Genomic DNA, 21,389 nt, shown 5'->3' on the forward strand with positions numbered 1-21,389 from the left:
CCTCGGATTCCTATTAATTTTTTTCCCCTTCACCTTGAACCTATGTCCTCTGGTCCTCGATTCCCCTACTCTGGGTAAAAGACTGTGCATCTACCCGATCTATTCCTCTCATGATTTTGTACACCTCTATAAGATCTCCCCTCATCCTCCTACGCTCCATGGAATCGAGACCCAGCCTACTCAACCTCTCCCTGTAGCTCACACCCATGCCCCTCGTGGTTTTGTACACCTCAATAAGGTCACCTCTCCAGCCCCCTACACGCCTAGGGGAAAAAAATGTCCCAGCCTATCCAACTTCTCCCAGTAACTCAAGCGCACAAGCTCAATAACTTGTGGATTTCCTGCAAAATGGTTTCTAACTCTGCTGGTATCTGGTGCTGCTGTTTGTAAGAGAGATGTTGAGGGAAACTAATGATATGGTTTGATGGAGAACAGCTCATTAGATGTAGGCGTTGATTACAGATTGCTTCTCTAAACATAGGAGGTCTTGTTTCCGTTGTACAGGGCATTGGTGAGGCCACACATGGAGTACTGTGCGCAGCTTTAGTCCTCTAACCTAAAAAAAACGTCGAGTGACATTGGAGGAGATGGGCTGAGATACACCAGGCTAATTCCAGGGAGGAGTGGGGTGTCTAACCAAGTCGTTTGGTCCTGTGTTAGAGATTAGATGAATGAGGGGTGGCCGTACTCAAACATACAAGAACCTCGGGGAACACAATGAACTGGAAGTGCTCAATTAAAAAGGAAGACACAGAGTGCTGGAGTGACTCAACCGATCAGACAGCATCCCTGGGGAATATGGGTTGTTGACGTTTTTTAAGACTGCTGGCGTGGGGGGGGGGGGGAGAAAGCTGGAAGAGAGGGATAGGCAATGGCAGGCAAGTGATAGGTGGATACAGGTGAGGGGGGGCCTGACACAATAGACATTGGGGTGTTTTCACTCGTGGGAGAGTCATGAACAAACAGACATACTACGAGGTAAAAGGTCAGTCATTTAAACGGAGGAGGGTCAAAATGTCTTCCCGCGGTGAGTGGAGTTCCCTGACCCAACGATGGTGGAAGCCGGGTCATTCGAGGGGTTAAAGTGGAGTGTGGTCAATATCTAACAGATCAAGGAATGGATGGGTGTAGGGGAATGAGCTGCAGATGACGGGTTCAACAGAAGATGCACACAAAAAGCTGCAGTAACTCAGCGGCTCACACAGCATCTCGGGAGAGACGTTTTGGGTCGGCTCGAAACATCACCCATTCCTTTACACCAGAGATGCTGCCTGAGCCGCTGAGTTACTCCAGCTTTAGTTGAGAAGAGGAATTGGGCCATGATCACATTAAATGGCTGGGCAGTCTAGATGGACCTGATGGCCTGCCCTTGTATTCTGTTTAATTTATCTACATCAGATCCAGCTTTGTACTGTTTTTCAAAGTACTTTGTGCATGATTACTAGGATATTGATTCTGTTATTTACAGTATTTAGTAGCTGCCGTTAAAAAAGCGGAATAGAATACTGCAGTATGGTGTTCGCAGTAACCATGCCTGTGCTGTTCTTCCAGCCACCTGCCAATTGGACACCATCCACGTAACCCAGCTGGAAAGGGATACAGTCCTTGTCTGCATGGATCGTAAGTAGATGGGTATGGGGAGAAGGCAGGCACGGGGTACTGATTGTGGATGATCAGCCATGATCACAATGAATAGCGGTGCGTACAGGCTCGAAGGGCCGAATGATCTCCCCCTGCACCTATTTTCTATGTTTCTAAGTATCACAGCCTCTGTCCTTTCATTCATCTTGTTGCTGCTGCCCCACCATTGCTCTGCCCCCATCTGTTTAAAGCTGGGAGCTGGGTCAGTGTGCAACATCTACCTTGATCAAGTGTCTTAGCCTTCTGCTAAGTGTCAGCCAGCAGGAGTTGGTTAAACCTTCAGTACTGTAGTACTGGGAAGTGGGGCCTGTACCTCCAGCCCGAAGATGGACTCAAAATGCTGGAGTAACTCAGCGGGACAGGCAGCAACTCTGAATAAAAGGAATGGGTGACCCTTCTTCAGGTTGAATGTCTCTGAATGGACCCCTTCCTTCTCTCCAGAGATGCTGCCTGCCCCGCTGGGTAACCCCAGCATTTTGTGTCTGCCTTCGATGTAAAGCAGCATCTGCAGTTCCTTGCCACAATGTACCTGGAGCCCAGGTGTTCACGTCCTGTGGCAACGGTGGCATCAGTCTGATAACGTAGAAACCCGCACAAAACCGTGGCCTGTTCACTAAACACAAACCCAATCAAATCTGGCTGGAGCATTAACTCTAGATTGCATGGGAGTGCAGTTCAAAAATAACTTCAAGTCAAGTCAAGTTTATTTGTCACATGCACATACACGATGTGCAGTGAAATGAAAGTGCGGATTGTGCAACAAAAAAAAAGAATTACAGTTACAGCATATAAATAAAAGTTAATACAGAGAAGACAAAATTTAGTCCCTGGAGTTATAACAGTTAACAGTCCTGATGGCCTGTGGGAAGAAACTCCGTCTCATCCTCTCTGTTTTCACAGCGTGACAGCGGAGGCGTTTGCCTGACCGTAGCATCTGGAACAGTCCGTTGCTGGGGTGGCAGGGGTCCCTCATAATGTTGCTTGCTCTGGATCTACACCTCCTGATGTATAGGTCCTGCAGGGGGACGAGTGTAGTTCCCAGGGTGCGTTCTGCCGAACGCACTACTCTGTGCAGGGCCATCCTGTCCTGGGCAGAGCTGTTCCCAAACCAGGCTGTGATGATGCCGGACAGGATGCTCTCTACAGCCCCAGAGTAGAAGCAATGAAGGATCCTCAGAGACACTCTGACTGAGAAGAGCGTGACGCACAGTGAATTTTCACTGCGCTGTAATTTTCATATTTTTTAACATTTTATTATTTTTCAGAAAATGTCAAAATAGTAAATCTACATGGTAAACTGAAGTCGAGCAAGAAACTGGCCTCGGAGTTGAGTTTTGACTTCTGCATTGAATCCGTGGGTGAGTGAGCTGCTTTGGTGCACACACTGTAGTAGTATGGTTTATAGAAGTCAAAGCAACGTTTCAAGTTACACTGCTAAAGTGGGCCAATGGAGCTTGGATAAAACAGTGTGGTGAATATATAAGAGCTATATATATAAAACACTGTAATGGTCCCTTCGGCCCAACTTGCACATGCCGACCAGCTTGCCCAGCCGAGCTAAGCTTGCTTGCTGTGTGCGGCCCATATCCCTCCAAATCTTGCCTATCCATGTACCTGTGCAAGTGCCTTTTAAACGTCATAATTGTCCCTGCCTCTAGCACTTCCCCTGGCAGCTTGTTCCATACACCCACTATTCTGTGTGTGAATATGTTGCCCCTTGGGTTCCCATTAAATCTTTCCCCTCTCTCTATTAACCTGTGCCCTCTAGTTTTGGACTCTCCTACCCTGGCCATCCACCTTGTCTATGTCCCTCACGGTTCTACAAACCTCTATTTGATCACTGCTAGGCTGCTGTGCTCCAGGGAACAATGTCCCAGCCTGCCCAACCCCTCCTCAAAACTTAAACCTTCCTGACCTGATAACATTCTCAAATCCTTCTGTTCCCTTTCCAGTTTAATGACATTCTTCCTGTAGCAGGGCAGAACAGTGCACACTACTCTAGTGTGGCCTCACCAATGTCTTGTACAGCTGGAACGTGACGTAAGGTCATAAGGAATAGGCCATTTGGCCCATCAAGTCTGGCCCGCCATCCAATCATGGCTGATCTATCTCTCCTTCATAACCCTGTTCTCCTGCCTTCTTCCCATAACCCCTGTACCAATCAAGAATCTCTCTATCTCAACTCCTGTACGCGATGCCCTGACCGATGAAGGCAAGGGTGCCAAATGTCTCCTCGTGCCAAGTGTGGCCACTCTTATGGAAGTGTGTATCTTCTGCCTGCCTGTTCCGCTGAGTTACTCCAGCATTTTGCGTCTGTCTCTAGTGTGTATCTGCATGCCTTGGTCTCTTTGTTCTACAACACTCCTCAAGACCCCACCATTTACTGAGCAAGTTCTGCCCTGGTTTGTTTTGGCAAACACCTCGCATTTATCTGAACAAACGTGCACCTGCTGTTGTTCCGCCGCCCATTGGCCCAGTTGATCAAATTCCTGACGTAATCTTGGATAATGACCTTCACTAATGACTATGCCACTAATTATAGTGTCATCTACAAATGTATTAACCAAGCCACTTACATTCACATCCAAATCGTTAACATAAATAACAAGCAGTAAATCCAGTACCAATCCCTAACTGCAGGTCTCCAATCTGAAAAACAATCCTCTCCCACCCTGGGCCTCCTCCACTGTCAGAGTGAGGCCCAACACAAATTGGAGGAACACCACCTCATATTTCGCTTGGGCAGCTTACACCCCAGCGGTATGAACATTGACTTCTCTGACTTCGAGTTACCCTTGTTTTCTCTCTCTGTCCCTCCCCCATCCTAGTACTCCGACTAGTTTCACTGCCCTACTGATTAATGTTACTGTTTGCATGCCTCGTTGTCACCTTCCCCTCAGCCAACAATGACCCATTCTACATTTCCTTGATCACTGTCTGTTTTGATCTGTTGTGTGCACACCATGCCCTTCTATGTCTCGTTTCCCTCTCCCATGACTCTCAGTCTGAAGAAGGGTCTCGACCCAAAAGGTCGCCCATTCCTTCTCTCCAGAGATGCCGCCTGTCCCGCTGAGTTGTATACACTTGGAATTTAGAAGGATGAGAGGGGATCTTATCGAAACCCACCACCCTTTGCATGAGAAAGTTACCCCTCAGATTCCTATTACATTTTTTCCCTTTCACCTTGAACCTATGTCCTCTGGTCTTTGATTTCCCCTACTCTGAGCAAAGGACTCTGCATCAACCCGATCTATTCCTCTCATGATTTTATACACCTCTATAAGATCCCCCCTCATCTTCCTGCGCACCAAGAAAACGGAACTACCTCCAACGAAATAGTCCAAAGACATTCTTGCACTGCATGTTTCTCAGTTGTTGTATCATTATGTGAAATGTTTATTTGAAGGATTATTTACAAAGTTCCGCGTAGATATGTAAGCTGAACGTGAAATATATATTGAAGTCGTTCCAATGTGAAGTGTTCTCCTGCTAACTCCCTTTCTCCCTGCCGTCTCAGTCTGCCTGCAGGACAGCATTCTGGCCTTCTGGAAGCACGGTATGCAAGGCAAAAGCTTCAAGTCGAACGAAGTAAGTCCTGCCTCATTGCATGTAGGTTATAATGATCCCAATAGTGGTACAGCAGGCAGTGAAAGGCAGAAAGCTAATGGCAGGTTGGCCTTCACTGCGAGAGGATTTGAGTTTAGGAGCAAGGAGGTCCTACTGCAGTTGTACAGGGCCCTGGTGAGACTGCACCTGGAATATTGTGTGCAATGTTGTTCTCCTAATTTGAGGAAGGGCATTCTTGCTATTGAGGGAGTGCAGCGTAGGTTCACCAGGTTAATTCCTGGGATGGTGGGACTGACATATAATGAAAGAATGGGTCAACTGGGTTTGTATTCACTGGAATTTAAAAGGATGAGAGGGGATCTTATGGACAGGCTAGATGCAGGAAACATGTTCCCGATGTTGGGGGAGTCCAGAACCAAGGTTCAAAGTTGAAGAATAAGGGGTGGGCCATTTAGGACTGAGATGAGGAAAATCTTTTCCAACCAGAGAGTTGTGAATCTGTGGAATTCTCTGCCACAGAAGGCAGTGGAGACCGATTCACTGGATGTTTTCAAGAGAGAGTTAGATTTAGCTCTTAGGGCTAACGGAGCCAAGGGATATGGGGAAAAAGCAGGAATGGGATACTGATTTTAGATGATCAGCCATGATCATATTGAATGGCGGTGCTAGCTCAAGGGGCTGAAAGGCCTCCTCCTGCACCTATTTGTCTATGTTTCTATGACCATTCTGAACAAGAGGCCCAGCGGTAGAGTTGCTGCCGAACAGCACTTGCTGTGCTAGAGATCCAGGTTCGATCCTGACTACGGGCGCCGTCTGTACGGAGTTTGTACATTCTCCCTGTGACCACATGAGTTTTCTCCGAGATCTTCTGTTTCCTCCCACACTTCAAAGACGTGCAGGTTTGCAGGTTAATTGGCTTGGTATAAATGTAAATTGTCCTCTAGTGTGTGTAGGATAGTGTTAGTGTCCGGGGATCGCTGGTCGGCGCGGACTCGGTGGGCCGAAGGGGCCCGTTTCCGCGCTGTGTCGCAAAATGAAACTAAAGATAGAAGTTGCCTTTTGAAATTGAGGTGCGCAGATGTAAGATTTTCTCATAGAATATGGATATTGTCTAGTGAGGTAATGTGTGCCAGATCTAACCAGCCCAAGGCCACTGGCTGGAGCTGCTGCCCAAGGATGGTACCTTGCTGCTCCGGATCACTCTACACTCCAACAGAGTGGTCTGCATTGGGGTCTCACTCCTCAGTCACTCTACACTCCAACAGAGCGGTCTGCATTGGGGTCTCACTCCTCAGTCACTCTACATTGGGGTATCACTCAGTCACTACACTCCAACAGAGTGGTCCGCATTGGGGTCTCACTCCTCAGTCACTCTACATGCCAACAAGCGGTCTGTATTGGGGTCTCACTCAGTCACTCTACACTCCAACAGAGTGGTCTGCATTGAGGTCTCACTCCTCAGTCACTCTACATTGGGGTATCACTCAGTCACTCTACACTCCAACAGAGTGGTCCGCATTGGGGTCTCACTCCTCAGTCACTCTACACGCCAACAAGCGGTCTGTATTGGGGTCTCACTCAGTCACTCTACACTCCAACAAGCGGTCTGTATTGAGGTCTCACTCCTCAGTCACTCTACACTCCAACAGAGCGGTCTGCATTGGGGTCTCACTCCTCAGTCACTCTACATTGGGGTATCACTCAGTCACTCTACACTCCAACAGATACCTACACTCGCCCAGTAGAAGTTGTAACGTCATTTGATTGTTTTAAATTTGAAATGTCTTGAGAGCCAAATTCAATTAAATTATGTGAGTAATTGACAAATAATTACCAACAAAACATTATCTAAATACTAAAGCGTGTAATAATGACCATCCAATGGTGTTTTGTAAAGTGGAGGTGGCCTGTCCTGCCCTATTGATCCCAGTGGATGAATGGAGTTGTTGTGCTGTGCCAGATGAGGGGGAGAGGGAGCGAGCGAGCGGTGTTTTAGTTTTAGAGATGCAGCGCGGAAACAGGCCCTTTGGTCCACTGAGTCCGCACCGACCAACGATCCCTGCACGTTAACACTTTCCTATACTAGGGACAATTTTTACACATATGTACCAAGCCAATTAACCTACAAACCTGTAAGTCTTTGGAGTGTGGGAGAACGTACAAACTCCGCACAGACGGCGCCTGTAGTCCGGATTGAACCCGGGTCTCGGGTGCTGTAAGCGCTGTAAGGCGGCAACTCTACCGCTGCGCCACCGTGCCGCCCTGTAGTGTAGGTGCTGGGATACTGAACAAACTTGCAGCTCTGCTGAAGTCTCAGATCAAACGCACCAGAACAGTGAGCCAACAGCGGTCACTGATCAGTGTGGCCCGTTGTTGCTACGTGGGTTTATTTCTCCATCTTGTTTCTAATTGAGACGCAGACCGCGACTCGCTCTACTGCGTGTTAGAGAGAAGCGAACGCAATCTGTGAAATGAAACCTTGGCTGAGCGGGGCCACAAGGTTGGTGCAGTGAACGGGACCAGACACACAATACATCAGTGCTTCTGAAACCGGTGAATGGTTCACCCAAGGGCAAATGGAATTATTTTGGGGTGAATGAAACTAGAGGGGTTCTCTAGTTAAAACATAAGAACATTTAGTCGAGGGTGAATGACACAGAAATACTTTAAGAAGCACTGCGTGTAGGAAAATAACCAGATGCTGGAGTAACTCAGCAGGTCAGGCAGCATCTAGGAGAGAAGGAACGGGTGACGTTTCGGGTTGAGACCCTTCTTCAGACTGAAGAAGGGTCTTGACCTGAAACGTCACCCATTCCCTCTCTCCTAGATGCTGCCTGACCCGCTGAGTTACTCCAGCATTTTGTGATACCTTAAGAAGCACTACAGTAGATAATTGTGTTCCTTGGCCAGTGGCCATCATTCACCTAACGTGGGGATCACACATGCTCAATGTCCCTATCTAAACTGTGTACCCATGCAGAACTCACTGACTTCATACACTTCACCTCCAATTTCCATCCTGCCCTTAAATATACCTGGACTATCTCCGACATCTCCCTCCCGTTTCTGGACCTCACCATCTCCATCACAGGAGACTAGTGACGGACATTTACTATAAACCCACTGACTCGCACAGCTATCGGGACTACACTTCTTCCCACCCGGTCCCCTGCAAAAAGTCTATCCCCTACTCCCAATTCCTCCGTCTACGCCGCATCTGCGCCCGGGATGAGGTGTTTCACTCTAGGGCTTCCGAGATGTCCTCGTTCTTCAGAAAACGGGGCTTCCCCTCCTCCATTATAGATGAGGCTCTCACTAGGGTCTCTTCTACATCCCGCAGCTCCACTCTTTCTCCCCCTCCCCCCACTCGCAACAAGGACAGAATCCCCCTCTTTCTCACCTTCCACCCCACCAGCCAGCGGATCCAACATATCATCCACCAACATTTCCGTCACCTACAACAGGACCCCACCACTGGCCATATCTTCCCATCCCCTCCCCTTTCTGTGTTCCACAGAGACCGTTCCCACCGTAACTCCCTGGTCCACTCGTCCCTTCCTACCCAAACCACCCCATCCCCGGGCACTTTCCCTTGCAACCGCACGAGATGCAACACCTGTCCCTTTACCTCCCCCCTCAACTCCATCCAAGGACCCAAACAGTCTTTCCAGGTGAAACAAAGGTTCACCTGCACCTCCTACAACCTCATCTATTGCATCCGCTGCTCTAGATGTCAACTTATTTACATCGGCGAAACCAAGCGCAGGCTCGGCGATCGCTTCGCTGAACACCTGCGCTCGGTCCGCATTAACAAAACTGATCTCCCGGTGGCCGAGCACTTCAACTCCCCCTCCCACTCCCAGTCTGACCTTTCTGTCATGGGCCTCCTCCAGTGCCATAGTGAGGCCCACCGGAAATTGGAGGAACAGCACCTCATATTTCGCCTGGGCAGCTTGCAGCCCAGTGGTATGAACATTGACTTCTCCAACTTTAGATAGTTCCTCTGTCCCTCTCTTCCCCTCCTCCTTCCCAGATCTCCCTCTATCTTCCTGTCTCCACCTATATCCTTCCTTTGTCCCGCCCCCCTGACATCAGTCTGAAGAAGGGTCTCGACACGAAACGTCACCCATTCCTTCTCTACCGAGATGCTGCCTGACCTGCTGAGTTACTCCAGCATTTTGTGAATAAATTAAACTGTGCCCGTGTTCTCCACTCTTGAGTAAAGGATCTTTTTAAAACTCAGAGTCACATTTTCTGAGAATCTTTTCATTTGGTCATTTGCTGTTCACTTTGCACGAACCCAAAGCATGCCACTTTGAGGCTGACACACAGGTTTGTATATACGCACAACAAGCCTTTTATACAAATGGGACAATTAGCAGGCACAAAGGGTTACCTGACAGCGAGTTTGAGCATTTAAATAAGGTGTTGAAATGTAAACAATCAACAAGCTCCCTGGCAACAGTAAACAGACTGAATGTTCGCAGCTGATTGATATTTTGAGCATTTTTAAATGGAGTGTAATGTGACTGCTTTTGAATGGGCAATTGAAATTGGAAGTGGAATGAGATTTTATCATCTTTGCAATGCTTTTCTCACTATTAATCATTGACCTGGGGGATACAGGATCTAGAATTGGAAAGCAGGAGGAACTGAAGGGTGCAGATTGAACCTGGTGAACAGGTGCTTGGGCAGGCTGTGGTGTTAGTGACGGGCAGGGCCGGCTTCAACTCTGCTATATCCTCCCACTCTCTTTAGCGGGAGAGTCTAGGACTAGAGGTCACAGCCTCAGAATTAAAGGACGGTCCTTTAGGAAGGAGATGAGGAGAATTTTCTTTAGTCAGAGGGTGGTGAATCTGTGGAATTCCTTGCCACTGTGGAGGCCAAGTCTGGATATTTTTTAAGGCAGGGAGTATAGATAGATTCTTGATTAGTACGGGTGTCGGGTTATGGGGAGAAGGCAGGAGAATGGGGTTAGGAGGGAGAGATAGGTCAGCCATGATTGAATGGGGGAGTGGACTTGATGGGCCGAATGGCCTAATTCTGCTCCTATCACTTGTGACCTTATCCTCCAACTTTGGTCAATGTCTTGACCACATTCCCAAAGGTTAGGTAGCCAGTTCCTGAAGGCTGCCCCCACGCCCCCTTACTGGGCGTGCCTGTGGATGGAGCAGCTCTCCATCCTTGATGTGCCCGTGTCCCAGAGACGTGCCCTATACCGTGTCCCAGAGACGTGCCCAATACTGTGTCCCAGAGACGTGCCCTATACTGTGTCCCAGAGACGTGCCCGTGTCCCAGAGACGTGCCCGTGTCCCAGAGACGTGCCCAATACTGTGTCCCAGAGACGTGCCCAATACTGTGTCCCAGAGACGTGCCCAATACTGTGTCCCAGAGACGTGCCCAATACTGTGTCCCAGAGACGTGCCCTATACTGTGTCCCAGAGACGTGCCCAATACTGTGTCCCAGAGACGTGCCCAATACTGTGTCCCAGAGACGTGCCCTATACTGTGTCCCAGAGACGTGCCCGTGTCCCAGAGACGTGCCCAATACTGTGTCCCAGAGACGTGCCCAATACTGTGTCCCAGAGACGTGCCCAATACTGTGTCCCAGAGACGTGCCCAATACTGTGTCCCAGAGACGTGCCCTATACTGTGTCCCAGAGACGTGCCCGTGTCCCAGAGACGTGCCCAATACTGTGTCCCAGAGACGTGCCTCTGCCCGTGTCCCAGAGACGTGCCCAATACTGTGTCCCAGAGACGTGCCCAATACTGTGTCCCAGAAACGTGCCCAATACTGTGTCCCAGAGACGTGCCCTATACTGTGTCCCAGAGACGTGCCCAATACTGTGTCCCAGAGACGTGCCCAATACTGTGTCCCAGAGACGTGCCCAATACTGTGTCCCAGAGACGTGCCCAATACTGTGTCCCAGAGACGTGCCCATGCCCCTGCCCCTGTCCGTGTTCCGGGATGTGCTGCAGCATATATCCTGGATTGTGGAGCATCTGTTCCTGTTTTGAACCAAAGTGAGTTTTGTAACATTGAACCAAATGCCACTAATGAACTAAATCTGTCCAAAATAAGTGGCGCCTTTCTGAAAGAATGTTTCTGTATTCTCACAATGTGCTAAAGACGAGTCCACATCAAGTGCTAGGCAAGGAACAAATTGGTTCCCAGTTCCTAGTTCAGCACATCACTGACGTACAACCTCTGGGGCAGGTAAATAAATGTGTGCGCAATTACACAAATACTACACCATTTATTGACTGATGTGTGTTTTTGCTTAAAGGCCTCTGAACAAGTGATATATGGAGGCTCAGCGATTGAGGGGAGACCTGATCGAAGCAAATAAAACCATGAGGGGCATGGATGGGGCAGACAGGACCTTTTCCCCAGGGTGGTAATGCCAAAGACTAGAGGGCATGGCTTTAAAGAGAGACGGGCAAGGCTTAAAGGGGATGTGCAGGGGCAAGTATTTGTTTAACGCGAGCTGCCAGGGGTGGTGGTGGAGGACGATACAACAGTGGTATTTAAGAGGCATTTCGATAGACACGTGGATATACAGGGAATGGAGGGATATAGATCACATGTGGCAGATTAGTTTAGATGGCATCTTGTTCGGTATGGACATTGTGGGCCGAAGGGCCTGTTCCAGTGCTCTATAGATGTTCTATGGATGGTTCTGAGCTGACCCAGGAGGCATGTAATCAATCTTTTTATTTGTCAAACGCCTGGATACACCTTTGCAGTCCATGTATGGTAAGATTAATTTAATGTACATTTTCACAACTGAAAGTTAAAGTTACTAACTTCTCAAATCTTCCAATTCAGGTGACCCAGGAGATATCTGATAAAAGCCGAGTGTTTCGTCTCCTGGGATCAGATCGGTAAGACAACCTTGTCTATACGTATTGGCATTTGCCAGTGTTTATTGCTATTGAGGGCGTGCAACGTAGGTTCACCAGGTTAATTCCCGGGATGGCGGGACTGTCATACGTTGAAAGAATGGAGTGACTGGGCTTGTATACACTGGAATTTAGAAGGATGAGAGGGGATCTTATTGAAACGTATAAGATTATCAAGGGATTGGACACGCTAGAGGCAGGAAACATGTTCCCAATGTTGGGGGAGTCCAGAACCAGGGGTCACAGTTTAAGAATAAGGGGTAGGCCATTTAGAACGGAGATGAGGAAAAACTTTTTCAAACCCAGAGAGTTGTGAATCTGTGGAATTCTCTGCCTCAGAAGGCAGTGGAGGCCAATTCTCTGGATGCATTCAAGAGAGAGCTAGATAGAGCTCTTAAGGATAGCGGAGTCAGGGGGTATGGGGAGAAGGCAGGAACGGGGTACTGATTCAGCCATGATCACATTGAATGGCGGTGCTGGCTCGTAGGGCCGAATGGCCTCCTCCTGCACCTATTGTCTATTGTTTATATATTTATTGGCTTTGTTTATATGTATTGGCATTTGCAGTTTAGTGATACAGTGCAGTTTAGTGATACAGTGTGGAAACAGGCCCTTCAGCCCACTGAGGGACCAATCCCTGCACATTAACACCACCCTACACACGAGGGATAATTTTATATTTATACCAATCCAATTAACCTGGGAGGAAACCAAAGATCTCGGAGAAAGCCCACGCAGGTCTTGAGGGGAACATACACGCTCTGTACAGACAAGCGCCCATAGTCAGGATCAAACCCAGATCTCTGGCACTGTAAGACAGTCGCTCTACCGCTGCCCCACCGTGCCGCCCTTATTTGCTCATTATCTTCAAAGTCTTCGATCCTAAACCTCAGTAGCAGGTCAAAGTGGAACATTTCTTCATGTGCATTGAACCACTCGTTGTAAGCAGGGTCTTGCAGATGGACAATAGACAATAGGTGCAGGAGGAGGCCATTCGGCCCTTCGAGCCAGCATTCAATGTGATCATGGCTGATCATTCTCAATCAGTACCCCGTTCCTGCCTTCTCCCCATACCCCCTGACTCCGCTATCCTTAAGAGCTCTATCTAGTTCTCTCTTGAATGCATTCAGAGAATTGGCCTCCACTGCCTTCTGAGGCAGAAAATTCCACAGATTCACAACTCTCTGATGCCCAGTGCTGGCACCTTTTCTCATTTTAAAACGACATTTCATATATTTAAGGTCGGAAAATAACTGCAGATGCTGGTGCAAATCGAAGGTATTTATTCACAAAATGCTGGAGTAACTCAGGCAGGTCAGGCAGCATCTCAGGAGAGAGGGAATGGGTGATGTTTCGGGTCGAGACCCTTCTTCAGACTGATGTCAGGGGGGCGGGACAAAGGAAGGATATAGGTGGAGACAGGAAGATAGTGGGAGAACTGGGAAGGGGGAGGGGGGAGGGAAAGAGAGAGACAGAGGAACTATCTAAAGTTGGAGAAGTCAATGTTCATACCGCTGGGCTGCAAGCTGCCCAAGTGAAATATGAGGTTCTGTTCCTCTAATTTCTGGTGGGCCTCACTATGACACTGGAGGAGGCCCATGACAGAAAGGTCAGACTGGGAGTGGGAGGGGGAGTTGAAGTGCTCAGCCACCGGGAGATCAGATTGGTTAAGGCGGACTGAGCGAAGGGAATTTCATATATTTAAAGAGCATCAGTTTTTTTTAAGGTAATATTTTGACTTTCATTCTGGTGTGCTGAAGTCAACGGTCACCTGTAGGCTGATCTGTCTCAGATTTTCCAGGCCGTTGTGCATAGAACTGTAGGTGGTCTCAACATAGGCTCCACTGATTGATTTTATTCTGAACTCCTGGTTAAAAGGGAAAGTTCCTAACTTATTGGCCAAGTTCTACCATGGACTCAGAGGGTGGTGGGTGTATATAATGAGCTGCCAGAGGAGGTAGTTGAGGCAGGTACTACTAACAACATTCAAAAGGCACTTGGACAGGTATATGGATGGGACATTTATAGGATATGGGCTCAACATTGGAATTTAGAAGGATGAGAGGAGATCTTATCGAAACGTATGAGATTATTAAGGGGTTGGACATGTTAGAGGCAGGAAACATGTTCCCAATGTTGGGGGAGTCCAGAACCAGGGGCCACAGTTTAAGAATAAGGGGTAGGCCATTTAGAACTGAGATGAGGAAAAACTTTTTCAATCAGAGAGTTGTGAATCTGTGGAATTCTCTGCCTCAGAAGGCAGTGGAGGCCAATTCTCTGAATGCATTCAAGAGAGAGCTAGATAGAGCTCTTAAGGATAGCGGAGTCAGGGGGTATGGGGAGAGGGCAGGAACGGGGTACTGATTGAGAATGATCAGCCATGATCACATTGAATGGCGGTGCTGGCTCGAAGGGCCGAATGGCCTCCTCCTGCACCTATTGTCTATTGTCTAACATGGACAAATGGGACTAGCTTAGATGGAGCATCTTGGGCATCATATTAGAGTTGGGCCAAAGGACCTCTTACCTTGCCGTATGACCGACTCTAGGTTGTGGAACTTGACTATAAAGTGTGTCTGTGCTTTCATCTAACTGGTGATTGTACAATTGAGCAAGAATGATAGAAATACCAAATTTCTTTCATGCATGTTGATGTGTTTTATACAACACCTGACATTTGGACCAAAACCTGTACGTCTTTGGTGTAAACCAAAGATCTCGGAGAAAACTCACACAGTCACGGGGAGAACGTACAAACTCCGCACAGACAGAATCATGTAGTCGGGATCGAACCCGGGTGTCTTGCGCTGTAAGGCAGCAACTCTACCGCTGCACCACCGTGCTGCCCTTAGCATGCATAGCATGCAGTTCTTACATCCAATACAATATTAAGTTTAGGTTAATTATTGACACCTTTATCGAGGTACAGTGAAAAGCTTTGCATACTCTCCAAACAGATCAGATTTGCTATACATAGATACAATCAGGTTACACTCAAGTACACTAGGTAGAGCTAAAGGGAAGAGAACTGGGCAGAATGTAGTTTCAGTTTAGTTTATTCTCACATGTACCGAGTTCTCAGCATTGTAGTGCACCAGTTCCTTAGACAAAGTCCGATGTCCACACAATGGGGTCGAGGTGAATCGGACGGTGCCCTAGCTGATGGAAGGCCAGTTCAGAAGCCTGATAACAGGGGAGGAATCTGTTCCTGAGTCTGGTGGTGCGTGCTCTTAAGCTTCTGTACCTTCTGCCAGAATGGAGCAGGGCAAAGGGGGAATGACCGGGGTGGGACAAGTATTTGATTATGTTGGCTGCTTTTCTGAGGCAGTGTGAAGTGTTGATGGAGTCAGTGATGGGAAGTCTGATCTGTGTGATGGATTCATCAGTGTGTGCTAATCATCTTGGATACAATCAGCCAGGTGTAGGAAGGATGCAGGAAGGAACTGCAGGTGCTGGTTTACATTGAAGATGGACACAAAATGCTGGAGTAACTCAGCGGGACAGGCAGCATCTCTGGAGAGTAGGAATGGGTGATGTTTTTGATTGAGACCATTCTTCAGAGACTCTTCTTTCGACCCGAAATGTCACCCATTCCTTCTAAGCAGAGATGCTGCCTGCCCCAGTGAGTTACTCCAGCATTTTGTGTCTGTCTTTAGACACAAAACAGATAGACGGTGGGAAAGGTTTGTGGATTTACCCCTTGCACAACATGTATGTTTCCCACATTTGAAAAGATACCAGTTTAATGTTTCACCACTGTGCTCAGCGTTAGAGTTGCTGCCTTACAGCGAATGCAGCGCCGGAGACCCGGGTTCCATCCCGACTACGGGTGCTGTCTGTACGGAGTTTGTACGTTCTCCCCGTGACCTGCGTGGGTTTTCTCCGGGATCTTCGGTTTCCTCCCACACTCCAAAGACGTACAGGTTTGTAGGTTAATTGGCTTGGTAAATGTAAACATTGTCCCTAGTGGGTATAGGATGGTGTTGGTGTGCGGGGATCGCTGGTCGGCGCGGACCCGGTGGGCCGGAAGGGCCTGTTTCCGCGCTGTATCTCTAAACTAAACTAAACTAAACACTGTGAAGGGCCAGAAGGTTGAACAATGACGATGGTGTTTTGCAGCATAAAGCTTTTCATTTCCATTACAGGGTGGTGGTTCTGCAAAGCCGACCGACAGACAACCCTGTGGCCTACAGCAACCTCTACATCCTGGCTGGTCATGAAAACAGCTACTAAGCAACAGCACGGCCCTTCATCACCAGGGATTGCTGTGCGAGACGGAACAAACAGCGAAGACTCACTGAGGGAACTCTTAACACACAGTTGTCAGCCTGGCTGCTGTGCTCTTGATTTATTGACCTTCAGACTTGTATTCGACTGTTATCGTGAGGTGGATTTTCTCAACAAGCCCGTAAGCTTGGTGACTGGATGTGTCTTATTAAAATATGCAGCCACTGTGTGGTTGGTCTATTGTATAAGATTTGCTTCATAAAAGCCCGAGCTAACACCAACTTTGTAAACCGCAACAAAGGTCTAATTTCTAACTGTACAGAGTGAAAGTATTCAGAAATCTTCAAGTGCCACATTTTCTAATACTTTTTCCTCGGGACTTTCTATTTTTTAATTCCTTGCCCCAACATTTGATGTTTCCTCCCGCTCTTTGTACTGTGAGATCTAAATCTACTTTTAGTACTAAACTTACATGTTGCCGGATAGTGTAACTGTTTATTTTATAGGATTTTCAAAGGCAACAGCTGCAGGAGTGTACAGCTTTAAAATTTCTGCCACAGTACAAAGTTAAACTGACTATTTAAATGCTTTATTTATTAATCTGCCAATGGTATTAAAATTATATTCGCAGGGAAGAGGGTAAGACAATTTTTAGTTACATTTGCATTGCATTGGTTAGGGTTATAAGGGAGAAAAATATTCTGTTCGACCTGTTTGTACACTTAAGCACGGTGTATTATTTAATTTCGACCTTTATTCTTACACTTCCTTTGTACAAAGGCAGCACTTTGTTGAACAACTTTTAAATTGGAAGGCTTAGCTGTATAGATGCCACAGTAGTTTTCAAGCATTTTAATCTTTTCATATGTATATTGAAGGTGTTTTTGTACACATGTAATAATAGTTATTAATAAAACAGGTGAAAGTTAATAATAAGTATACTTTTTTTTTTAAAATGAGCTAAAATTCTCCTGACTCTTTTGTTCACATGTTTGGGGACCATCGCATCTAATTCGTTATTTACTCTGTAATTGGAGAATGTGCGCTCTGCAACCGGTGAAATCTTTGGTTATTATTCCCAGCTCTACCTCATCTTGGTGTAATCCTCCCTCCTGCAGTCGCTTCACTGAATCTCGCACACCCTCGCTCTCAGCGTTGCCCGTTCCCCAGTCTAAACTCAATAAAATGACACTAATCGCAGCCTAACTCTTTCAATTGTTACTCTGTAATGTGCAACTGTAAATAATGTACAATAAAATATTCAAAGCGGTTTTCGTTTTTTCATAATTGCTTCAACTAAAGAGAGGTCTCGTCTGTTGTTCAGTGGTAATGTAATCTGCGGTAGGAAATGGCAACTCTCTACAGAAGGAGGGTTGGTTGGTTTCGATGCATAAGCAGCCTTAGTTTTTCTACGCTGCATTGCACGAATTGTGGGTTAATTACACTTGTAGATACTTCACTCCAGGATTACTTTATAAGTAGAACACAAAGTGCTGGAGTAACTCAGTGGGTCAGGCAGCATCTCTGGAGAACATGGACAGGTGGCGTTTCACAGAGTGCTGGAGTAACTCAGTGGGTCAGGCAGCATCTCTGGAGAACATGGACAGGTGGGGTTTCACAGAGTGCTGGAGTAACTCAGCGGTTCAGGCAGCATCTCTGGAGAACATGGACAGGTGGTGTTTCAGGTCGGGACCCATCACACAAGGTGGTATAACTTTTTCTTTAACCAAAAATAGATTTATTCAAGTACTTACAATACTATTTACAATAATCAATCATTCAAAACTAAACACACCACCATAGTACAAGTAAATTAAAAAAATCTTATATAACTATTTCCCCATCTTTACTAAGGGTGCATTCCACCCCCCGTGGTGCCCAGCGGTCCCAGAAACCCCCCAGGGTGCCCGTGGACAACGCGTGTTCCCTCTCCAACACCACCCAGGCACGGACGTAACCCCGGAAAAGGGGCGGGCAGCCGGCTCGGGCAGAGCCCTCTTCCGCCTGGCGCCGTGACTCGTGGATGGCCAGCTTGGCCAGGCCCAGGAGCGACCCAACCACGACATCCTCGGCTCTACCCTCTCCCCTACGCACAGAGTGGCCACAGATGAGGATGGTGGGTGAGAAGTGCAGCCGGAAGGCAAGGAGCAGCCCCTTTAGATAATGGAACAGGGGCTACAACCTCACACACTCCATGCACACGTGGTACACAGACTCACACACTCCATGTACACGTGGTACACAGACTCACACACTCCATGTACACGTGGAACACAGACTCTACCAGCCCACAACAGTGGGCTGCAATATTGCCCACTATTGCCCGCAAAATTGAGATTGAGTTTACCACCACTGATTTACAGAAATAGTTTGCCTGGATTTTCAACATTCAATAACATTGCTCAGTAATCTGGTATTGTGACAAATCTACCACATTGCATACTCTTCCTCAAAATGATTGTTTAAAGTATGTTGTCCATTTAAGGTCTTGAGTGGTAATACATTTCTTTGGTGTTAATGCCCAGAAGTTTTCTGAGAATACAATTATTCCTTTTGAGCAACAATTGGGAACTTGTATCTAAGTCATTCAATGTGAAGGGGCTACAGATGCAGGTTTAAACCGAAGATGGGCACAAAATGCTGGAGCAACTCAGCGGGTCGGGCAGCATCTCTGGAGAAAAGGAATAGGTGACGTTTCCGGTCGAGACCCTTCTTCAGAAGTCTGAAGGGTCTCAACACGAAATGTCACCTATTCCTTTTCTCCAGAGATACTGCCTGACCCGTTGATTTACTCCAGCTTTTTGTGTCTATTGTCTTAAAATATTTCTGATTATATGAATCTTTAAGAGTTGTTTATTTATAAGGAAGCTAATTTTTCTTTTTTTTTAATGCTCTACACTAATGCTAATTGGAAGAAATGTGAGTTGCGTCAAATGCCTGATTTTCCATCTTGGTACAAACTCAGTCTGTTAAAAGGTGAAATGCAAACAGTGTCATGGCAAGATGAAGAGCCAGGTTTACAAATACCTCAAGGCTCTGTCAATGAGCCGGGGTCTTTGGTAGACTGAGCACATCCGTAATGTGTGAACACATGGAGGTGGAACAGGCAGATACCACCATCTACAGTACCTTCACATACATCAGGCAGACACCAGCATCTACAGTTCCCACACCTACAACAGGCAGACACCAGCATGTACAGTTCCTACACCTAGAACAGGCAGATACCAGCATCTACTATTCCTACACGGTGGCGCAGCGGTAGAGTTGCTGCCTTGCAGCGAATGCAGCGCCGGAGACTCAGGTTCGATCCTGACTACGGGCGCCGTCTACGGAGTTTGTACGTTCTCCCCGTGACCTGCGTGGAATTTCTCCGAGATCTTTGGTTTCCTCCCACACTCCAAAGACGTACAGGTTTGTAGGTTAATTGGCTGGGCAAATGTAAAAGAAAAAAAATTGTCCCTAGTGTGTGTAGGATAGTGTCAATGTGCGGGGATCGCTGGGCGGCGCGGACCCGGTGGGCCGAAGGGCCTGTTTCCGCGCTGTATCTCTAAATCTAAAAAATCTAAATCTACACCAGGAACAGGCAGATACCAGCATCTACAGTTCCTTCCTTCACTTACAACAGGCAGATACCAGTATCTACTGTTCCTACACCTAGAACAGGCAGATACCAGCATCTACTGTTCCTACACCTACAACAGGCAGATACCAGCATCTACTGTTCCTACACCTGGAACAGGCAGATACGTGCATGTACTGTTCCTACACCTAGAACAGGCAGATACCAGCATCTACTGTTCCTACACCTAGAACAGGCAGATACCAGCATCTACTGTTCCTACACCTACAACAGGCAGATACCAGCATCTACTGTTCCTACACCTAGAACAGGCAGATACCAGCAACTACTGTTCCTACACCTACAACAGGCAGATACCAGCATCTACTGTTCCTACACCTGGAACAGGCAGATACCAGCATGTACTGTTCCTACACCTAGAACAGGCAGATACCAGCATCTACTGTTCCTACACCTACAACAGGCAGATACCAGCATCTACTGTTCCTACACCTAGAACAGGCAGACACACGTTACATTGAGATGGGCTGAGGGAAGCTCTCGGTTGTGGAAATGGTGCAAATTTCAAATAATGTCTTTGAATCTTCTGATTATCAAACGCACCTCCTGAAGTTTGTATATGTTTACTAAATGATATTGATGTCGGAAAGTTAGATCGGTGTGTGTAAACACCTGGAAACCAACTTCAGCAGATAATTTTTAGTAGAATGTGAGGATTTGTAAATGATATTTCCCCTTTTCAGTAGATGGTGAGGATTTGTAAATGATATTATCCCCCCTCCTTCGATTTCTTGCTCCTTCTGTCAGCTGCTCATTTAAACACAAAGCTGGGCGTGAGCTGTATTGGCTGCACAGTGATGGTTATTGTGGTGACTGCCTTCAGCTGCACTACAATATAAGTGACAGGAGCAGAATTAGGCCGTTCTGCCCATCAAGTCTACTCCGCCATTCTATCTCTCCCTCAACCCCATTCTCCTGCCTTCTCCCCATAACCCCCGACACCCGTACTAATCAAGAATCTATCCATCCCTGCCTTAGAAATATCCACTGACGTGGCCTCCACAGCCTTCTGTGGCAAATAATTCTACTGATTCACCACCCTCTGACTAAAGAAATTCCTCCTCATCTCCTTCCTAAAGGAACGCCCTTTAATTCTAAGGCTATGACCTCTGCTCCTAGATTCTCTAGTCGTAGAATATGGACTGGGTTTAAAGAGCATGACCTCACTTTTGTGATTAACACTGATCAAATTAGCAAGACCAAGCGCTGCTGCAGAAGTTGCTTAGTTTAGTTGACGTGTACAGAGTTTTGGTGGAAAGCATCTTGTTGCGTGCGGTCACCCAGAGGGAAGACCACCTGATTACATTGGCATGTGTTTTGTGGCCATCAGGCATTGTGTGTGTGTGATCCAGGGAAGGGCCTGAACTGGACACTGCAGTCATGTACGGCTCACGAGAGCCCATTCACA

General features: G+C 47.3%; 1 protein-coding gene across 1 annotated transcript in view; it reads left to right on the forward strand.

Annotated features, from left to right (window-relative positions):
• Positions 1-17,602, forward strand: part of map4k5 (mitogen-activated protein kinase kinase kinase kinase 5) — a 126,584-nt gene extending 108,982 nt beyond the window's left edge. The window contains exons 29-33 of the mRNA XM_078406074.1: positions 1,552-1,620; positions 2,907-2,999; positions 5,159-5,229; positions 12,038-12,093; positions 16,257-17,602. Coding sequence (XP_078262200.1) covers positions 1,552-1,620; positions 2,907-2,999; positions 5,159-5,229; positions 12,038-12,093; positions 16,257-16,344 — 377 coding nt within the window. The 3' untranslated portion in view covers positions 16,345-17,602. The remainder of the gene's footprint in view (positions 1-1,551; positions 1,621-2,906; positions 3,000-5,158; positions 5,230-12,037; positions 12,094-16,256) is intronic.
• Positions 17,603-21,389: the final 3,787 nt, after the last annotated feature.

Source organism: Rhinoraja longicauda, chromosome 10 (assembly GCF_053455715.1).
Source record: "Rhinoraja longicauda isolate Sanriku21f chromosome 10, sRhiLon1.1, whole genome shotgun sequence".
Taxonomy (NCBI): domain Eukaryota; kingdom Metazoa; phylum Chordata; class Chondrichthyes; order Rajiformes; family Arhynchobatidae; genus Rhinoraja; species Rhinoraja longicauda.